Raw genomic sequence first — 20,899 nt, 5'->3', positions numbered from 1 at the left:
CCAGGTAGACCCTACACCGGGAACTCATGATTGGAAAGGGAAATGACAATAGAGAATACAAGAGGTTTTAAATCTATAATAAATTTGGAATCAGAGAACCACAGTCTCACAGGACTAGAAAGAACTTCAGAGAACATTTCACAGATGGAGAGATTAAGATTCAGGAAGGACAGAGACTAGCCAAGGGAACTCAGGAAACAGCAGGTCTAGAACCAGAACCTCGGTTCTCTGACCTGCAGGCCAGGACTGTCTCCATACAAGTTACCTAAGGAATGCTAGCCTATACTTATAAATGAATGAAGTCTGATCAATAAAGATTCCATGATGTCACTGGAAGAGCCTTGGCCTGGGAACTGGAAATCTGGGTTCCCAGTTCTGCCTCTCCCTAGCTATGTGACTATGGAGAAGATACCTGCACACTTAGAACCTCAGTTTCTCTATTTATAACATAAGGAGAATAGATGCGATCCCTAGAAGATCCCCCCTAGACCTGATAGCCTATTTTCTGTGACTGTGTCAATCAGGGATCTGGGAACAGGAACAGAATGAGCTGGATACAGGGGGAAGGGAGAAATTTCTGAAAAGAGAGAAAAGTCAGAATTGGGGCAAGCATCCAGGTGCAGGGCTCCTCTACAGGTGAAATGTCTTCCTCTGGAATCCTGATTGGTATCTGGGGCTGGCGCAGAGGACAAGGAAATACCTGCATAGCATCTGGCCCAAGTGGCCCCAGGGCAGATACCAAGCGGCTGAGGGCAGACTTCACAACATCTGAGTGATGCTCATTGTCCCTAGTGGCATGGATCAGGAACACAACATCTGCCTTGCCATTTGGGCACCCTGCAGGCAGGAGAGGGGAGAAGGTGTCCCCAGTGGTACTATCAGTATGCTTCCCATGATCACTGGCTCCTCTTGGTGTCACCCATCACTCCCACCTAGCAGATCTGGCTCCCTCAGTCCTTAATATCACTCTATGTGGAATCTCACTGGCCACTGATACCCAGTAGATCTATCCTCCAACAATCCCCCTAGCTCCACATCCACCCCAAATGCTTGCCCTGTGATCTCTTTACCAGGATGCTGAGTGAGTGAAACCTCAGGACCTCGGTTACTTCCTTGGACAGGTGTTAAGGAAAAGGTGTAGGAGACACCAGGTTCCAGCCCTGACACTCTCTGGGAGTTCAGGGAGCCTGGAAGTATCTGCTGGGACCCAGGAGCAGCTACCAAGGTAGAAAAGAAAGAGGAGATATAACGGATGTAAAGGAGATGTAAAGATTAAGTATGAGTGGCATGGCCTCACCAATACACAATGGACTCTTGCCACTAGACAGCTCCAAAACCTCTCCTAGATTTTTAAGGCCCCCTCATAAAATCCCAGGTACACACATGGCACCCCAGCTTGCAAAAGTCCCAAATGTCCTTAGGATCCCCATATTATACAAACAATCCTAGAACTTTTCACCCACAAAGGATCTGGAGACTTCCTCTCAACATGGTGCTGGGAACACTCTACTCAAATATATAATCCCCCAAGAGAATTTACTGCTGATGGAGAGAGGGGTAGGGCCTAAGTCTTTGCCTCTCCCCCCACACCAACGCTGAAGAGTCCCTCCAGCCCACTCATTGCCAGGCACTCTTACTGTGGCCAGAGCCTGGAAGTGGTCTCCAAGACAGGATGTAGCTGGATGACCCTGGCACTGGCGTCCAGGCCAATGTCACTGAATCAAGGGAGGTCTCCACAATACGAAGGTCAGTGGTAAGGAGGGAGGGAGGCCCTGTGGGCAGAGCCAGGAGTCAATATACATGGAAGTGAATGGAGATAGGGATGGTGTCTCTGAAGGGGAGATACAGTACTTGAATAATATTGATCACAAGGAAATATTCCAAGACAGAAGGCAGCAGAAGGGGTTGGGAGAGAAAGAGGCATGGGGCATTAATGTCCTGGAGAACCCTTCTTAGGGAGGAGAAGGGAGAGTCAGAGGATCTAAAGTGATAAAGGTGGAAGGGACCTCAGAGATCACACCTCCATTAAGGGTCAGAGTGGGGATAGGACAACTTAGGGTCATACAAAACTGACAATAGAACCCAGGATTCCTGATTCCCCACACAGGCATCTTTCTACTACAACAGGCTGCCTAGGATCAAGGTGACTGCCCCAAAAGAGAGGGTGTGGTGTTTGGTTCAGGGACCACAGAGAGAAGGAGATGCTGGCCTAGAAACAAGTCCCAACCTGAGAAAAGGGATCCCAGGTGTCAGGCTCTTACCGGTTCGGGCAGATAGAGTCAGTGGGGGGCTCTCCCCTGATCCAGAAGGACCCAAAGTGCTCAGGGTCACATAGTACAGCGTCCCTGGCTCCAGCCCTACCAGGTCATAGCGGTTGACTTCTGGGCTCAGGACCCTGGACTGCTCTGGGCCGCCTAGAAGAGAATTGGGGAAGAGGGCAGAGAAGTAGGAGATGGGGAGATGGGAGCAGATGGAGAAGATAACATTTATACTGTACTGAGTTGTTACAATTACTACCTCATTTGGTCCTGTCAGCAACCCTGGTAGGTAGGTGTTACAATTATCCTCATTTTACAGATGAGAAAACTGAGGCAGACAGATGTTAAGTGACTTGCTCAGGGTCACACTGCTAGAGAGAGTCTAAGGTGGGGTTTGATCTCTGGTCCTCCCGGCTCCAGGCCCAGATCTCTGTTCACTATGCCCAGAAAAGAGGTGGAAGATGGAGGATGGAGCGACCAGGAGACGGAAAGAAGAGAAGGAAACAAAGAAACAAAGAAGGAAACAAAGAAACAAACTAAGAAACAAAGAAACAAACGAAAGAAGGAAAAAAGAAAGACAGACAGAAAGGACCGGAGACAGGGAAGAAAGAGATGGGGGAGATGAGGAGAGGTGGGAAACGAAAGAGCAGAAGACACGATGGAGAGGGAAGGTGACGGAGAAGGGCAGACGAAGGGGCGGGGGCAGATGAAGGGGCGGGGCAGACAAAGGGGCGGGGGCAGATGAAGGGGCGGGGCAGACAAAGGGGCGGGGCGGGGCTCCACTCCTGAGCCCCGCCCCCAGGAGCTGGGGGGGGCGGTCCTGCCTCGCACGCCCCCTCACCTTCAGGCCGCCAGCGGAGCCGGAAGCCGCCGGCCCCGGGCACAGGGTCCCACGCCAGGCGCAGCGCCCGCTCCTCGCTCTGCACGAGTCTAACTGAGCCGGGGGCAGCAGGAGTCACCGGCGCTGCAGGCAAAGGGAGAGGGAGGAGGGAGGCTCAGCCGGCCAGCCCGGACTCAGGCCCCGCCCCAATCCCCGCCCATCTCCCGGAGGACCCGCCCCCTCCAGGGGGCCCTTCCAGGCCGTACGTGTGGTCACTACGAGGCTCACGGGCGCCCCCTCGCGGTTCCCTATCAGCGCTGTCACTCGGACGGTGTAACTGATGCCTCCCTCCAGGCCGCCAATCTCAGCTGAGTCTGTGTCTCCCGGGAGCATGCGGCTACTCTCTGGGCCACCTGTGGAGGGGCAAGGACAAGAGGACAGCAGCAGGATGGGGGAGGAGCAGGGACGTGGGGGACAGGGGCATGGGGTGGGAGTGACGCAGGCACGCGTGGCCAAGAAGCGGGAATGACAAAGACTCGCCATAGATCATTAAAGGGCGGGAGGGTTTGGGAGGAGGGATCTTTGCGCGGTGGGGTTCTAGGGTCAATGAAGGGGATCAGGGATGGGTGAAGCACGGAGCGTCGGCGAAGCAGGGTCTGGGCAGGAGGAGATGGCTGCCCGTGGGTTTGGGGTCATACCGTCTCTTCTTCCCCACACCAGCCTGTAGGATGTGGCACCAGGCACTCCCACCCAGGTGACTCGGACAACGTCACTGGACGAGTCAAGGATCTGCAGCCTGGACACAGCACCCACAGGCTCTGGGGCTGGGGGACAAAGGACCCAAGTCACAGAGCATGAAGACACAGTTCAAAAGGGGGGTTAAGGGTAATCAATCCTGATCTGGCTCATCAGTCCAGAAGTGACCAGTCTGAGATGTGGCATAATCAATCAGTCACTGAAGAAAACCTCAGTCAGTCTGGGGAGAGGCTGGTCAGTTAATAATAATCCAAGAGACAGACTGGAACCAGCTTACCTGTCCTCACAGCCACAGAAGCAGCTGCCCCTTCCAAGCTGCCCACCAGGGCTGTCACTCTCACTGTGTAGTCTGTGTTTGACTCCAGCCCGTCCAGTTTGGCTGTTGAAGCTTCCCCAGGGACTAGCTGGGATTGTTCTGGCCCTGGGAGACCAACAGTACATTCCAGCAGCACTCTCCATAAAGGATTCCTCCCTCTCCAACCCCAATCAGACATTGAGTGCCCCCACGCTAGTGGGGTGGGACAGGGATCTCCATACTCCCTGGATGACCCCCATTGCAGTAACCTTGTTGAACACTCACTGACCCACAAATACAGGGCCCTGCCTAACACTCTCTACCCCACTCAAACCTGTACCTCTGCCTGAATGCCAAGAGATCCTATAGCTTGTGGCTCCTGGGATGCCCGTCCAGGTGATCCTGACAAAGGAGCTCCCAGCATGAGTCACCCGAAGACCAGTGACGGATCCTGGAGAGTCTGGGGGAAACAAGGGGGTGGACTGGGGAGTCTGAGAAAGCATTAGTGGTAGCTAGAAAGAGGTCTTGGGAGAAGACCAGGGGAAGCACAAGAAGAGTTTTAAGTGGGTGGGGACCACTGGGGCATTTGGGGAAGGCGAGGAGGAAGAGTCCAGGGGGAAGGGGTCAGGGTCTCACCTGTGAGGATGGTGGTGACTGAGGGGGGACCCTGGTCAGCCCCCCGTAGAGCAAACACTGAAACTTGGTACGTGGCCCCTGGCCGCAGCCCTCTGATGTCAAAGGATGTGGTGTCTGCTGGCAGGGTCCTGGAAGACTCTTGGCCTGCATCCAAAGAGGGATGAATCCATTTGGAGATGTTCCTCTTTGTGGTCTGACCAACCTTGCCCACCCCATGGTCCCCTACAGGTCTCTAGTCTCCCTCCTTTCCCTGTCCCCTCACCCTCAGAATGAGCCAATGCCCTCCCACCCTGCCCTGCCCTTGAGCCCCTCTCACCCCCACTGACTCTTCCCAACTAACCATCTCTCAGTCGCCAGCTTAACCGGTAACCACTAGCTCCAGGCACTGGGCCCCAGGAAACCTGGACCCGGCCGGGTTCCGATGCTACCACTCGAAGTCTGGGAACTCTGGACAAGGGCTCAGGGTCTGTATGAGCAGAGCAAGGACCAACCTGAGACACTCCCTCCCACTCGCTCCTCACACGTTTGCCCACTTCATGACTATAGCTACCACTCCCAAGCTTCTCAGGCTAACAGAGCCCTTCTCCCCTCATCAGAGGCACAGCTACCCCAGAAGTTTTAGCAGCCCTTGGAGGGCAAACATCCACATATCCCAGCCTCACCAAGCCGAACAGTGAGGATGCCAGCAGGGCCTTCCCGGCTTCCTGCCAGGGCCGACACACGCACTACATAGCTCACACCAGGCTGGACTCTGTCCAGCTCAAAGCTTGTCTGGTCAGCAGGAAGCCTCTGTGTCTTCTCAGAGCCATCTAGGGAACCAGAGGAAGTAAGGTATAGATACAGGGACAAGGGGACAGAGACACAGGTAATGGGACAGAGACTATCCCTGTATAGAAATATGGGCACAAGGATAGAACAAGTGAGGGCCTGCATATATCTTTCTGGATCCCTAGGAATAGTGGGGGAGGGGGAAATCATTCTGAGACGGCTCCCTAGAGGGAAGAAGGCTAGACTTGGAGGAGGAGATCCCTGACTGAGGAGACAGTGAGCAAATGTCTCCAGTCCCCAAGGCGATGGAAAAACATCCCCCACTCACCTTGTGTGTTGCGTACCACAAAACGGTAGCCAGAGGCCCCAGGCACAGAGCTCCAGACCACCCTAACCAGTCGCCTGGATGGGGACGATTCAGTTATTCGTAAATCAGACACTCGGCCCAGGGCAGGTTCCAGCACTAGGTGGGAGTAGAGAAGTCTTTTGGAATCCAGAGTCCTTCCCACTTGGCCCTAATAGGAACCTTCCCTACCAAGAGTATCATTGACCCCCCACACACTGGGCCTCTCTTTGCTGTGTCCTCACCCTGGGCTCACCCAGGATCTCTCCTTATACCTCCTTATACCTGTCTTACCCAGTGCCCACCAAGCTCACCAGTCTGAGAGATGGTAGCAGGTGTAGCAACTTCACGCCCCTCATACAGGGTATAGAGTGTGAGCAGGTACTCAGTGCCTGGCTGCAGCCCCTGAAGCTGGTAACTGGTCACATCTGTGGACAGCACTACTGACTGTGTTGGCTCCGAGCCTGGCAAGGTAGATTCAGAGGCCTAAACACCAAAGTTGACCTTTTTTCACAAATTCCAGGGACCCACAGCTGCTAAATGTTCCCCTTGGACTGGGACCTCCCTTAAGACAAGGGATATATGTATCTCTTCCTCACATCAGGGGCTCACAGAGGATAATGGCTATTTCTTCTCCTTCAGAGTGGTCCCTGAGCCCCCTCAGAGAGAGTCCCTGATGGCAAGGTCTGTGTCTCTCCCTCATATTCAGAACCAGTCAAAAGACTGAGACTCTGAGAAGGATGACGTCAGATGGGGTGAATGGAATAGTTATGGTCCAGGCCCAGATGCCCCCCTGTTCCGCTCTCCCCCCTCCCCATCCCTCACTAACCGCTCACTCGTCTCCACTCCAGCCTGTAGCCCTGGGCCTCAGGAATATGGGTCCAGAATACTTGGATGGATGTGGGGCCCAAGATGACCGTTTGTAAGTTCTGAGTGATGCCCAGCTCTGGCCAAGGACACAGGAAAGTTCAGCACCTCAATGAACATTAGACCTCCCAACAAAGTCTAGGTCCCCCCTTCCCTCAAAGGCTCCTGGCCTAGCCAAAAGTAGAGCCCCTTAACCCTGATAATAGAGACCTCTTTACAACCTCACCTGTTCGGGCCGTCAGTGAAGCAGAGGGCCCTGGCATCCGGCCATGTAGAGGGGTCACAGTCACCACGTATTCTGAGTCTGGGCTCAGGCCCTTTAGAAGGGCAGATGATTGGCCCCGGCCAATGTCCAGTTGCTGGGAGGATCCACCTGGGGGAGGTATGGATATACTCAATGGAAGAAAAGGGGGAATAAGAGGCTGGGGTAGGAGAGAGCATGACTGAGACACAAGGAAGAGAATATTCACAGCACAGTATGTCAGGGATCCCCCAGATTCCCTGATACCCCTCCATCTTACTCTCTAAACTTCTCCAAGTCACTCGATAACCACTGGCTCCAGCCACAGCCCGCCAAGCCACCAGGAGGGTGTAGGCTGTGGCATTCTGGATGGAGATCATGGGCCCCTCCAGTGCAACTGTGAAAGGCAAAGGGTCACTCACAGTGGAAGGTGGCAAGGGCAGGGGATCAGAGGGCTGGTTTGTACAGGTGACATCAAAAGTAGGAAACCCCAGGATGGGGGATGGGGGAATCAGTGGATATAAAGGAGTCCTAGGAGAAGCAGGCACAGGCTATGGGAATAAGGGAGAATATGAGGGTCAGTCATAGTCCCAGACTGAGGGAGGAGTTAAGAAGCCTTGGGGGACCCCCTGGGGAAATCAGCAAGAGATATCACTCACCTGTCTGGGCAGTCCCACTCACGGCCTCCCCAACACTGTTGGCATACTGGGCAACCACCGTCACCTGGTATTCAGTCTGTGGTCGCAAACCCTGCAGCCGGACTCTTGTCTCCCCTGCTGGCACAGTCACCTGCTCCCAGGGAACACAGGATTCAATATTGACTGTTCCTCTGCCTCTGGGTCCTCTGGCTGCTCCCAAGCCTTCACTTCTCTTTGCTCCTTACCTCCTGTCGCTGGTCAGGCATAGGCTGTCCTAGCCCAGTAAGAGGGACATACTGGACCTTGTAGCTGACCACAGGACCACTAGCTGCTGTCCATTCAGCCAAGAGGGATTCACTGCTTGCCTGTGATAGCACCAGATCTCGGGGACCGGAGGGGAGACCCTCTGCTGCAGAGAGACAGAGGGCACCTTCTGTGAGAACCATGGTAGAAAGTACCCTCACCTAATCCCCAAAGTGACTGGTAGACATGTCCAGAGGTCAATGTCAAGGAGTAGAATGCCATTCAAACGCAGGACAAAAAAACGGCAACTGCCTTGAATTGAAGAAGCCTCAGATATGATGGCAAGAGAGCTGGGCCTAAAGTCTTGAGCAAGTCAATCATCCTGGGGGAGCCTCCATTTCCTCATCTGCAAAATGAGGAAATAGGATGATCTCTAAGGTCCATCTCTGCTCTAAATCCTACACTCCTAAGGATCAGACCTGGGATTTGAACCCAGTTTTCATAACTTTTGGTACAGTGTTGTTGTTTCTCATTAGGCCACCCTTTCTCTCATAGTTCAAGGCAGAAGCTCCCCTCCTTGGAGTCACCCTAGCTCCATGCATGACTGCCATCCTCTCAAGTTAGCATCTTCTGTCTCCTCTTCATGCTCCATTGAAAGGCTCATCCACACAGTTTCCACCCTTTCTCAGTCTTTTTTCCTTGTTGGTCACCCTCCCCTTCTCCTTAATGCTCTCTCCTGCTGGCTCCTGTGACACTCCTCTCTCGAAGTTATTTCTTATTTGCTTGACCCCCTCCTCAGTCTCCACTGGTTCTCCATCCTCTTTTCAACCTCTAAACCTCTGTCCTGTGCCCCCTGCCATTCTCTATACTCTCTTAGTGACTTCATCTGCTTCTCCAGGTTCCATTATCATCACACAATCATCATACAGATGACTCCCAAATCTATAAATACCCAGCTCCAATCTCTTTCCTGAATTGATAAGTCAATAAATCAACAAGGATTTACAGCTATGTGCCAGGCCACTGAGCTAGGCCCTGGGGATACAAAATCAAAAATGAAATAATCCCTGCCTTCAAAGAGCTTATATTCTTGAGGGGGTAGAAAGAGAGAAAATATATATAAATAAGGACATAAACCAGAAGGTGTTTTTGGGGGGAGTGAGAGAGAGGATACTAGCTGCTGAGGAAATCAGCAAACACTTCATGGACAAGGTATGGCTTGAGCAGAATTTTGAAAGGAACAAGGGATTTCATGAGGCAGAGGTAGGATCACATGTCAGAGTTGGAGGACAGCCACTGCAGAGGAACAGAGATGGGGAATGAAGTATGGCACGTGTGATGAACAGCAAGAAAACCAGGATGGCTGGACCACAGACTAGGCGAAACGGAGAGGAGTGTGTAATAAGGTTGGGAAGGTAAATTGGGACAAGCTTTAAAAGCTAAACAGAGGAATCTCTATTTGAGCTCAGAGGCAAAGAGGAGCCCCTGGAGTTTATTGAGGAGGTGAGGGATGCACTCTAGCACTTTAGGAGATTAACTTTTGCATTTGTGGGGAGAGATTTGAACCACCAAGAAAGCTATTGAAATAGTCGAGGCCAGGGACAGAGTTGCTGGACATCACCGGGTTGTCCAGTCGTCATTTCAATTAGCGTCCAAAACAGAACTTGTGATTTTCCTCCTAAAGCAACCCTTCTGACTCCTTACTTCCCTGGTTCGGTTGGGAAGACCCATCTACCTCCCCAGACCCTCAGGCCTGAACTCTTCAAATCAGCTGATTCTTCCCTTTCTCTCACCTTCCACAGCTGCCAAATATGGGCAACTCTACCTCCTCAGCATCTCTCATATCTACCACCTTACTCACTTACTGCAAGATAATAGTTTCCATTTCTATAATACTTTATCCCATATTTTATAAGCCACAACCCTGTCAGTCTGACAGTACAAGTATTATTATGCGCATTTTACAGATAAGAAAACTGAGGCCAAAAAAAAAAACCCCACCACAGGTTAAGTGACTTCTCCAAGGTCATACAGTTATAACGTGTCAGAGTTGAAGCTCAGACTCAAGTCTCTCCTAACTCCAAGCCCATACTCTTGTCACTACACCACACTATACTACACTGCCTTTTTAACCTCCAAGAGCTGGGGCCCAAAGGAAGGTCCTGCAGATCAGAAAGGGGTAGAACTGTTTATACATCAGGTCAGAGGATCTGAGAACCACAGGATCTCAGAGTTAGAAATTAGAAGGAAAGTAGGAAAAGGAAATGGGCCCCCAAAGGGGAAGAGACAATCCTAAGTTCACTTGGATGACTCTCTAGCTCTAGACCTCTACTTCTAAGCATCATCATCTTCTCAGAGGTATCCCTACTCCTCACTAAAGCTAATCCCTTTCCCTGGGCCCTCAATCCATTTGCACTTGCCTCCACCATCTTCAGCTGTTCTCTTTTATCTGTATCTTCATCAGCCCCACCTTTTCCACCACCTCCATTCCATTTCAGACCTCCCCAATCCTAAAAACAACTTCTCCCTTACCTTACCACTCTCCTCCAACTACCGGCCCATCTCTCTTCTTCCCAGAAGGATTTCACTTACGTTCACTGCCTCAGTAGTCATTCCTTCCTCCAGCCCCTGCATCCTGACTTTGGCACCTCAGCCCTCGGGAACACGCTCTTTCTGACATCACGGAGGATGTACGAGTTGCTACCCCTCAGCCCATCTTCCAGTCCTCATTATGCTCTATCTGCATCTCTTGCTAACCACCCCTCTCCTGCTGCACGCTCTCTTTCCTTGGCTGCAGAGACTACACGTGCTCCTGGCTCTCCTCCTGCGTCTCTCCCTGTTTCCTCCTTTTCCCAACCTCTAAGGCAGCTGTTCCCCACGACTCTGCCCTTGGCCTTCTTTTCCTTCTCTTTCCACTCTCCCTTGATGACAGTCTCATTCCCTCCCATGACTTGCACTACTGCCTCTTTGTAGACAGCTCCCAAACCCGAGTTTCAGACATCCCATATCACCCACTACTTACCAGGATATTCCAAAAGCACCTCAGATCTACCATGTCCAAAGTGGAGCACCTCATCTTTTCCCCTAAGCCTACTTCTTCTCCTTACTGCACTCTCCCGGCCTACAGCACCGTCATTCATCAGGTCTCCCCTGTTCCTGAGCTCTATTTGGTTCTTCTCTCTCCTCACCACTCAGTTCCAATGAGTAACTCAGCTTAGAGGTGTCCATCTCCGCAGCATCTTTCTCCCCTCTATTCTGGCTCCTATCACCCCGGCACAAGTCCTTGTCAATATCTGCCTAGACAACTGCAGAGGCCTCCCAATGGGTCATTGCTGCCTTTCCTCTCCCCCACGTCAATCCATCCTGCACACGCTACCTGAATAATCTCCCCACCACACAGATCTGATCATGTCACTTCTTTACACAGAAATCTTCAGTGGCTCTCTATGGACTCCTAAATAAACTTCCAATGCCTCCACCTGGATTTCAAACATACTACAAGCTTGCAGCTAGGTGGTGCAGTGGGTAGAATACCAGTGCAGGAGTCAGGAGCACCTGAACACAAATCTCACCTCAGACACTTGACACTCACTAGCTGTGTGACCTTGGGCAAGTCACTTAACCCCAATTGCCTCATCCTGGGTCATCTCCAGTCATCCTGATGAATATCTGATCAATGGATTCAGATGGCTCTGGAGGAGAAGTGAGGCTGGTGACCTGCACAGCCCTCCCTCTCTCAAAACAAAGTGCAAGTCATGTCATTATTTCTCTGATGGCATGGTCTTCTTCGGCAACAAAGAAGGAAAGGAAACACACACTCTCCTTACCTCTTACCTCTTATTATTCACTCCAGGCACCATTTCCTAGTAAGACTGGACTATTCCCCACCCCTTGTACATATCCCTCAGGATCCTACCTATGTGCCTTCACCAAGGCTGTCCCCTATGCCTGGAATGCCTTTTATTCCCTCTTTGCCCCTTGAAATCTTTGTTGTTTTTCAGTCATTTCAGTTGTGTTCAACTCTCTGGGAGCCCATCTGAAGTTTTCTTGGCAAAGATACTGGAGTGACTTGTCATTTTCTTCTCCAGATCACTTTACAGTTGAGTAAACTGAGGCAAACAGGGTTAAGTGATTTATCCAGGGTCACACAGCTAGTAAGTGTTTGAGGCCAGATTTGAACTCAGAAAGATGAGTCTTCCTGACTTCAAGCCCAGCATTCTACCCACTCCACTACTGAGATGTTCTTGAAATCTTACCTTTCATTTAAGCATCATCGACCTAGAACGAGATCACCTAATCCAACCCTCTTATTTTACAGACAAGAAAACTGAGGCCTGAGAGGTTAAGTGATTTCCCCAGGATCACCCAGGTAGTTAAGGAGTGGAAATCTATATTAGTCCAACTCAAATGAGGAAACAGACCCAGAAGGGGAAAGGGTTCCTACGGTATGATGGAAAAGAATGGATTTGGAGTCCGAGTATCTGGGCTCTAACTCCAGCTCTGAGACTTGACCACCTGTGTGACCTTGGTCAAGTCACTGTTCTCTGGGACTCTGTTTGCTCATCTGCAAAAGGACTAGATGACCTCAAAGGTCCCTTTCAGATTTAACTCTATGATTCTCAGGAACAGATCTAAGTTCTGAGCCCTGTGGGTCAGGTCCTGTAAACATCATTCTCCTTCTATAAGTGGAGAAATCTGGAGACTGGAGTCGCCAGCCTGGAATGTAATGCTTCTGGAGGATTCTACACTGTAGTTCTTCATGTTTGTGGATTACCTCCCTACCACACGATCAGCTTCCATCTAATCTAAACTTTGTACCTGCCCTGAGACTGAGCAAGCCCAGTGCTCTGCTCACAGTAGGCACAGAATAATAATATTTGTTGTGTTCAAGTTGAAGAACAAGCCATGAAGCCTTGGTCCCTTCCTCATTCTCCTCCCAAGACTCTCTCCATTGAAGTGTGGAATGTGTTTGGGGGCAGAGAGAAGAGGGTAATCCTGGTGGTAGAGAAGAGAGAGCCCCTGGGTAATTTAGTGGGGACCAGGGAGGTCCTGGAGCATGGGGGGATCCCAGACAGGGGCACTCACGGGGCAAGATCTGGGGGGTGCCCCCTGTGGTGGTGCAGACTCGACGGGACACAAGAGGTAGCAGCGTACTGAGGATGCTAAAGTCGTTGACAAAGTAGAAGAAGACATCTGGTGGCTCTGAAGCTGCCCGTCGAAGCTCTCCCTGGTCAGCATTCTTGATCCCTGGGCGGGGGAGGGTACAGGGCATCCGGAGGGAAAATGTCACTTCAGCAGCCCTGTACCCCTCCCCCGGTGTCCCCCAACAATCTCTACAGCCCTACTCACCCACTGCAAACACCTTCACTCCCTGCCCCTTCAACCTCTGAGCTGCAGATTCCACCTGGTCCTGAGACTTCCCATCAGTGATGAGAATGCAGACCTAGAAGCAGAGGTAGGGAGAATCAGGGATTTGGTGGGAGGGGAGGGGGGGGTGATTGGAGTCAGGCAGGTAAAAGGTGAAGGGATAGAAATAGCTTTGTATGTAGAGGCTAATGAGGCCAAGGGTAGGTGGGGTCACCTATTACATACCAGCCACTGGACTAGGCACTAGGTATTCAAAGATAAAAATGAAACAGTACTTGCCCCTATAGAATTTATAGCCTACTGAGATGATACACAGATATGCGAACATAAAATATATACAAAGTGTATACAGGAACATTTGCAAGGCAGCACTAGTATTGAGAGAGGTCAAGAAAGGCTTCATGTAGAAGATGGTACTTGAGCTGAATTTTAAACAGAGATTCTAAGAAGCAGGCTGAGGGCATCCCAGACTGGAGGGCTGGCAAGGGCACAGAGGCGAGAGGGAGAGTGTGGTGAGTAAGGAATGTAAGAGCACCACTTCGGCTGCACTAGAGGAGTAATGTATAATAAGGCTGGAAAGGTGCGTTGGGGCCAGATCGTAAAGAATTTCAGATGCTAAAGAAAGGAGTTTGTATTGGATCCTAGAAATAAAAGAGGCCTCAGGAGTTCACTGAGGAGGAGAATGACATGGTCAGGCTTGTGATTTAGGAAAATTACTTTGCCATTTGTGTGGAGGATGGTTTGGGGCAAGAAGACAATTAGGAGGCTATTGTAATAATCCAGGAGAGAAGGGATAAGGGCTTGAATTAGGGTAGTGGCTCTGTGAGTAGAGAGAAGGAACAGACACAGACTCCCTAAATCACCCAGGGGTCCTCTCCTCCCAACCACCTAAAAGGGATATTGTAGGATCAGAACTGACAAGACTTCCAACTGGTTGGGTATGTGGGGTGAGAGAGTGCCAGGGGTCAAGGCTGACTCTGAAGTCTTGAACTTGAGTGGCTGGAACAATGACAGAAATAGTGAAGTTGAGAAAAGCAGTGGGTTTGAGGGGAAAGTAATGAATTCTGTTTTGAAAACACTGAGTTTCAGATACTTGTGGTATATCTAGTTGGAAATATCTAGCAGGCAGTTGGTGATGTGGAACTGAAGTTCAAGAAAGAGACTGAGGCTAGATATATAAATCTGGGATCTACAGATCTGTATCTCTCTATAGTGATAGACAGACAGACAGACAGATAGATAGATATGTAGATCATCTGCATAGAGATAACTAATCCAATGGATATGGATGAGGTCTCCAAGTGAGAGAGTGTAGAGAGAGAAGAGGGCCCAGGAGAGGACCTTGGGATAGACCAGAGGTAAGGGCACAGTATGGATAATGATCCTGCAAAGGAGTTGAAGAAGTTGCCAGGTAGGAGGAGAACCAAGAGACCAGTGTCACAAAGACCCAAAGGGAAGGGAGTCTTCAGGAGGAAAGGGTGGCCAAGTACCAAATGTTACATACAGCAAGGCCAATGAGGATGAGACTTGAAAAAAGATCATTAAACTGGTTAATTAAAGAATTGTTGATACTTTTGGAGACAGTAGTTTCAGTCAAGTGATGAGGTCAGAAGCCAGATTGCCAAGATAGTGCCAAACCAGTTTCAAGAGTCAGCATCACCCACATCAGGAGATGAGACTCCTTTGGTAGGGGAAGGGGTAAGGTTGAGGGTGGGACCATAGGCATCAAATATAAGGTTGTAATATATGGAGAAGAATATGGTTCAGGAACCAGGACAAGGTCAGATTTGGGAGGATGGGAGGAACTCTAAGAAGTGAAGAGACCTGAAACAGAGATTGGAAGTGTAAAAATTGGGGGGAGGGCTAGGGTAAGGCTCACCTTGGGGACACCAGGCCGGGCAAGGCGAGACAGAAAGATATGGTCTGCAACATGTCGAAATCCAGCCCCGGTACGAGTGTTTCCTCCCTTGTAGGAGAGCTCCCGAACTGCTTGGATCACATCATTACCAGAACCATAGGTATCCAGGCCAAACTCAGTCCTTGGAGGCAGAGGGAAAGGAGGAGAAAGGGGTCCACTAAGGAAGGGAGGCTTCTATGAGTCTCTGAAGGCTCATTATGGAAGTGGAGTCTCAAGGTATCTAGGAGTCTCTGGGAGTTTCTAAGAGTGTCAAACAAGTCTCTGAGAATCTTAGGAGTCCTAGCAGATGTTGGGGGAATGTTAGGAGTTTCAGGGAATCTGTGAAGATCCTAGGTGGCCCAGCCCTCACCGTGGGTCATCACTGTACTGCACCACACTGAAGCGGACACCAGAAGCCCCTACGACCTCAGTGAAGGGAAGCACCAGCCCCTCCATGAAGGCCCGGACTTCTCGAAAGTTGTTTCGGCCAATGGAGGAGGATCCATCCAGCAGGAAGACGATGTCAGCAGCATAGAGGTTGGTGCAGGTCACTAGGGGTAGGGACATAAGCTCATAGGACTCAGGGGATACCAATCGGTGGCTTCAGGAACACATGAGACTTGGACAGGTGGGGCATGGAAGATGACTGGGAACAAAGGATGTGGAGTATATGGTTCATAGAGGAGCACAGAGAAACATAAGGGGACTCAGGACACAGGATTCAGGAGCACAAGACATGGAGGATTTGGGTCAGTGGGAGCTATGGATCACTGGGGACATGTGCCTTAGGTCTTAATGGATACATGAAGGAATATAGATCACAGAACTTTGAAAGACAGGAATCACAGTAGGCACAAGACATGAAAATAAACAAAACATGGAGGACATAGGTCCTAGGTAGGGAGGTACCTGGAGGTACCACTTCAATGGTGTTGTCCCCCCCTCCCTCCCCAGGGTACCAGCACTCTGCCCCAATCCCGTCCCATTTAAGGTCTCTCCTATGGAGGACATGGATTTATCTGCATATATAAAAATTAGGACCTGAAACTTGAACAGAGAATAACAGGGACCTGGGGCTGGGGTTGGGCTGGAGCTGTATGTTTGGGGGTGGATCCCTCACCTCCTCCCAGGCCTGTGGGGAAGGCAGTTTGAGAAGTCTCAAGTTCATGAAAGATTTAGGGGAATTTAGATATTAGTGGAGCTTAGGGACTCAGGCTGGAGGAACACGGTTTTGAGGTCTGTCCATACCTCGACCTCTCTCCCCCTGTCCTTTCACTGGCATCAACAATACTCCGAGGACCTGGACAGTGAACAGGAACCAGGGCTTCATCCTGGGGAGGCAACATTGGATCGGAGGGATCAGGGTGCTTTCTAACAGACCCTCACCAGGAGAAAAACACTTCCCGTCTCGGCCTCCTCTTTCTGCCTCTATGAAATGAAGGGATTGAACGACATAGCCCCTAAGATCTCTTCAGCAGCCCTGTCCCTGCCACATCTGGTTTGTGTTTGACGTGTTAGAGGAGGAAGGCCAGGTAATGGCACGGCCCATCCCTCCCCTCAGATTCCCTAGCAAAAGGTTTGGGAGAGGGATTCACGCCCCAGAGGAGCCAGCATCAGAGGGAAGAGGCAGGAAGGATGTGGACCGGACCCCTGACCACCCACCGATCTCACACTGCGAAGTGAAGGGTTTTCTTGAGGTGGGGGAAGAGGTTGGGAGACTCGGGGTGCCAGGAGAAGCACGAGAAAGCAATCAGGAGGTGGGGGTAGACTTCTAGAGGTTTCTCTCTAGCTGAGGAGGAGGGGAAGGAGGACTATGCGTGGGCACATCTCAGAGTCCTCCTCCAAAAGGGGCTCTCTCTTTCTCTGGGGAAGTTTCCCGGCGTCTCTCCCTGGGAGGTTTTTCTCCGGGAGAATCACTAGGAGTGGGGGTGGAGGGGAAAGTCTCGGGAGGAACAGGGGTGAGTTGGATGAGCAGCCCCAACACCCTGCAGTCAAATTCCGGGCGGCCGCCTGGGGAGTAAAGAGGGGGAAACTGAGTTCCACTCTCTTCTCCAAACCCACCCCCCAGGTCTGCGCGGTTACCTGGAGCTGTCCATCTGTCCAGGACTCAGCGGGACCAGCTGCGTCCTCCGGCTGCCCCAGCTCCGTCCTCCGGCTGCCCCAGCTGCGTCCTCCGGCTGCCCCAGCTCCGTCCTCCGGCTGCCCCCGCCGCCTCTCTCCGCTGGAGAAAAGTCCCCGAGATCCCGCGGGGCGGGGCAGGGGCGGGGAGGAGAAGGCCGGCCCCCCGCCCAACACCGCCCTGCTCCTTCCCTTGGACAAATCCCGTCCTAGCCGCCGCCCGGGGAGGGACCTGGGTTCCCCTCTCCACACCCCTTCCTGCCCCGGGCCGGCCCGGGCAGGGGCAGGAGATCTGGGGCTCCCCTCCCCGGACCGCAGTCATCACGCCCCCTCCAACCACGCCCCCTCCCCCCCAGCCCCGCCCCCACGGATTGGGTCAGAAATTTGCCCCTCGGAAGTCAGAGACTAAGGTGCGGAATGCGGCGCCCCACCTGCGCTCCCCCTGTCCCCAAATTCTCCCTACCCCAGACTCCATCGGTGAAATGGAAAGAGACCTGGATTGGGGTGGGGTGAGGGGTAGAGAGTGGAGGCTGTCGGAGGGCCTGGGTTCGAATCCTAGCTCCGCAACGTACTACTCCCTAGGTTTTCTTAGGCTCAGCATGTGTCTCCCCTGGGAATGCAGCTTCCTTCTCTGAGAAACGAGGGAGTTAGCCTAAAACAGACTAAATGGAGTCCCTTCCAGACCCCAGGATCCCTCCCCTCAAATGCTCAAGCATTTCAAGTCCAGTTCCAACCCACCATCTCCAAGAAGCTTCCCTGGTTTTCTTCTCCTTGCTCTCTAACCCTCCCCCAGCCCAGGGACGTCTCCCTCCTCCGAGAGCCCACATATTCTCACCCTCACCTCCCACAGAAGGGAAACCTTCCTGCTCTCTGACCCACTGACCGGGCAATGCCCTGCCCCCTACAAACAGACCTCAGGGTCCGTGACTATAAAAGCTAGACCTGCTCCTATCTCCTTTGCAGTCCTACTCATCAGGAGGCTTGAGATCAGCAGACTTGGGTTCCAGGCCTGACTCCACCCCTTGCTAGCCAGGTGACACTAGGTTGCTTCATCTGATCGTCAGTTTTCCCATCTGTATAATGGAATTTCACTTTATAGAAATATCAGGTATTACTGTTAACATTGTTACTATTATGACCGAGTAAATAGTTGGAACTCATGCAGTGCCAACATGGTCCAGTGGAGATTGAGAGATTTGGGCTCTGAGGAGGACCTGAATTTAACCCCAGTTTTCCTATTAACTTTTCTGGGCCTAACACCTTGGACAAGATGGCCTCTAAGGTCCCTTTTGCTCTGTGATCTTATGAAGGGCATGGGGAAGCGGTTCTTGGCTGCCGTTGTTCCCTGGCAGATGGACTGGGAGGAAGATAGGGGCCCCAAAGAGAGCAGGGCATTTGTATCTTGTGGGATAGTTTCAGGAGGGAGAGAGGCTACAGCTGGAGGTGACTCACATCCAGTGCCCTCCTCCCCCTAGTCACAAAGAAACAACCGCAGACAAGGCCTAGAGGCAGGCAACCTTTTCCCTTCTCAGACACAGGAAGGGGGGAAGGGGTAACCTTTGGGGGAGAGGGAGGAGAGAAGATTCCTAGCTGGAGCTTCAGGCTAGTGAGAAACATCCATTCTCTAGTATGAAGACTGAGCCTCTGACTCACCTTAGGAGTTGGCACTGATGGAGTTTGAGGGGAGAGTCTAGAAACTACCTTGGACACCTGGCAATCTTGCAGACCCACCCTTCCCTGAAAGACCTGTGGCTGTCTGCCCACCCTCAGACAGATAGAACTGAGCCAGGAATCCTGGTGTGGAGGCCCCATGGAAGACAGGGCTCTCAGAAGCCAGCTTCTCATGTGAGGGAAATGTATGAACAAAGTTGTATACATGAGTGTTCACATGCCCACATATAATAACATACATGTGCACCCCAGTCCTCATCCTATGGTTCCCCTCAGCTCTTTCCAGACAAGGGATGCCATCCAGCTGTGCCTCTAGAGGAGGCAGAGGGATAAAGGAGGGGGGTGTGTGTGTGAGGGAATCACCCTTCCCAGATGTAAAAGGGATGGACCACCCACAAGGACAGCTCACTACAAAGGAATCCACCCAGAAGCAGCCCATCTGGGGTGGTGGCGCATATGGAGGGACTTCCAGCGCAGGGAGCCCCAGGCTACCCTTAAAAAGGCCTGATTCAAATCAAATTAGTCCCAATCTCCAGGTCAGCCATACACTCATCTCTGTATCTTTCCATGCCTCTACACAGAAGAGACTTTTTAGAATTTCACCTCTTCTTATTCCCCCTTATTTCATAGATATCAGAATTGGAAGGGCCCTTGGAACATAGACTGTCAGAGTTAGGAGGGACGTTAGAATCTGGATAACAATATCAGAGCTAGGACAGGAAGTGAAAGGTCATCCAGTCTAAACCTGTTCCTTTTATAAAGGGAAAAACTGAGATCGACAGTAAGAGTCACTTGCCCAAGGTCACTCAGCCAGCATGCAACCGGTCAAAATCCTACTTCACATCTTTACTGGCTGTTTGACATTGGCACTTATTCTCTGTGACTCAGTTTCCTTTTCTGTAAAATGTACATAAAGGTAATAACTACCTCACAGAGTTGTCATGAGGATCAAATAAGAGATGTATATAAAGACTTTGCAAACTTGAAAAAGCATACTATTTTAGTTATTTGTACATTATCTGTATAATATGCATGATGCACATATGTATATGTAGACTTATACCCATACATTGCATATGTGTGGTGTTGATTACTATGATTAAGAGCAGGGCCTTAACTGGGTCGAGGGCCTCCAGGCTTTTTCCATTCCTATCCATAGCTCTGGTGCCAAGACATTCCCATCTCTCTCCAGTCCTGACATCTCACTAAGCTCTTAGTCAAGGAGTCCACTTGCCTGGTGGGCCTCTTCTGGATGATCTACCAGCACCCATAAAAGAACCAGCTCCTTTCCCCATACACCCTTACTTCAGGAAACCCATCCACAGGTCCAGCCATCCTCCCAGCCACCTAGGCTTGGAACCCCACCCCCCAATCTATGGCTCCTCCACTGCTGGTCTCAGGCATTGAATCACTGGTCCAGTCCTACTGATTCTATCTAGTCTTGGATTATATAGGTTCTAGGGAGCAGAGGCAGATTCAATCCCTGCTCCTCTATCTCCAAATTCCTACACTTTTTCCACTACACAATTCTGTCCCTCCCAGACTAGGGGAAGGAGTGGTGGGATGTTCATGCCAAGGGAAGCTGCTTCTGTCTGGCAAAGAGCCCACTCCAAGCCTGCTGGGGGAGGGGGTAAGCTTGTTGGAGTGCTGGCCCCAACTCCCCCAGAATCCACAGCTTCTGGGGGACAAAGGTTGTGCTGGGGAAGCCACTGGAGCCTTCCCTGCCAGGGAGCCCGCAGACACAAGTCAGCACCTGCCCAACTGCCACCTGGAGATGGCTGCTCTCCGCCTGCCATCACCTGCCTGTGCTTCTCTATGCCTGGGCCTCAAGCCCATATCTTCCAGACCCACACGCAACTTCAGGGAAAAGGGTAGGGGGCAGTGGCACAGAGCCAGGTCTGGAGGCACAAAATCTCTTTAGTCTGAGACAAGAGATGTTGAAGTACCCATTCTGTCCAGACCCAAAGAAGGGGGGCAGGGC

At 51.5% G+C, this 20,899-nt stretch overlaps 1 protein-coding gene and 1 long non-coding RNA gene across 3 annotated transcripts in view; one reads left to right on the top strand and one right to left on the bottom strand.

Annotated features, from left to right (window-relative positions):
• The window catches only part of COL7A1 (collagen type VII alpha 1 chain), a 57,887-nt gene extending 40,459 nt beyond the window's left edge, over nucleotides 1-17,428 (bottom strand). The window contains exons 1-25 of one of the 2 annotated variants that reach the window (XM_072652019.1): nucleotides 17,212-17,428; nucleotides 16,378-16,460; nucleotides 15,500-15,680; nucleotides 15,112-15,271; nucleotides 13,215-13,308; nucleotides 12,951-13,112; nucleotides 7,868-8,031; nucleotides 7,644-7,773; nucleotides 7,265-7,381; nucleotides 6,970-7,116; nucleotides 6,706-6,822; nucleotides 6,191-6,340; nucleotides 5,862-5,996; nucleotides 5,428-5,574; nucleotides 5,106-5,231; nucleotides 4,766-4,909; nucleotides 4,470-4,589; nucleotides 4,112-4,255; nucleotides 3,777-3,902; nucleotides 3,345-3,491; nucleotides 3,100-3,222; nucleotides 2,262-2,414; nucleotides 1,638-1,772; nucleotides 1,071-1,217; nucleotides 701-837 (exon numbers count right to left, since the gene is read on the bottom strand). In XM_072652019.1, coding sequence (XP_072508120.1) covers nucleotides 701-837; nucleotides 1,071-1,217; nucleotides 1,638-1,772; nucleotides 2,262-2,414; nucleotides 3,100-3,222; nucleotides 3,345-3,491; nucleotides 3,777-3,902; nucleotides 4,112-4,255; nucleotides 4,470-4,589; nucleotides 4,766-4,909; nucleotides 5,106-5,231; nucleotides 5,428-5,574; nucleotides 5,862-5,996; nucleotides 6,191-6,340; nucleotides 6,706-6,822; nucleotides 6,970-7,116; nucleotides 7,265-7,381; nucleotides 7,644-7,773; nucleotides 7,868-8,031; nucleotides 12,951-13,112; nucleotides 13,215-13,308; nucleotides 15,112-15,271; nucleotides 15,500-15,680; nucleotides 16,378-16,460; nucleotides 17,212-17,225 — 3,303 coding nt within the window. In that variant the 5' untranslated portion in view covers nucleotides 17,226-17,428. The remainder of the gene's footprint in view (nucleotides 1-700; nucleotides 838-1,070; nucleotides 1,218-1,637; nucleotides 1,773-2,261; nucleotides 2,415-3,099; nucleotides 3,223-3,344; nucleotides 3,492-3,776; nucleotides 3,903-4,111; nucleotides 4,256-4,469; nucleotides 4,590-4,765; nucleotides 4,910-5,105; nucleotides 5,232-5,427; nucleotides 5,575-5,861; nucleotides 5,997-6,190; nucleotides 6,341-6,705; nucleotides 6,823-6,969; nucleotides 7,117-7,264; nucleotides 7,382-7,643; nucleotides 7,774-7,867; nucleotides 8,032-12,950; nucleotides 13,113-13,214; nucleotides 13,309-15,111; nucleotides 15,272-15,499; nucleotides 15,681-16,377; nucleotides 16,461-17,211) is intronic. The other variant, XM_072652030.1, reaches the window with a different exon arrangement.
• Nucleotides 3,216-4,444, top strand: LOC140532895 (uncharacterized). The gene is made up of 2 exons (XR_011976726.1): nucleotides 3,216-3,340; nucleotides 3,799-4,444. It is a non-coding gene; the product is annotated as an uncharacterized lncRNA (long non-coding RNA).
• Nucleotides 17,429-20,899: the final 3,471 nt, after the last annotated feature.

Source organism: Notamacropus eugenii, chromosome 1 (assembly GCF_028372415.1).
Source record: "Notamacropus eugenii isolate mMacEug1 chromosome 1, mMacEug1.pri_v2, whole genome shotgun sequence".
In the NCBI taxonomy this organism is placed as follows: domain Eukaryota; kingdom Metazoa; phylum Chordata; class Mammalia; order Diprotodontia; family Macropodidae; genus Notamacropus; species Notamacropus eugenii.
This window is presented reverse-complemented; position numbering and strand designations above follow the sequence as displayed.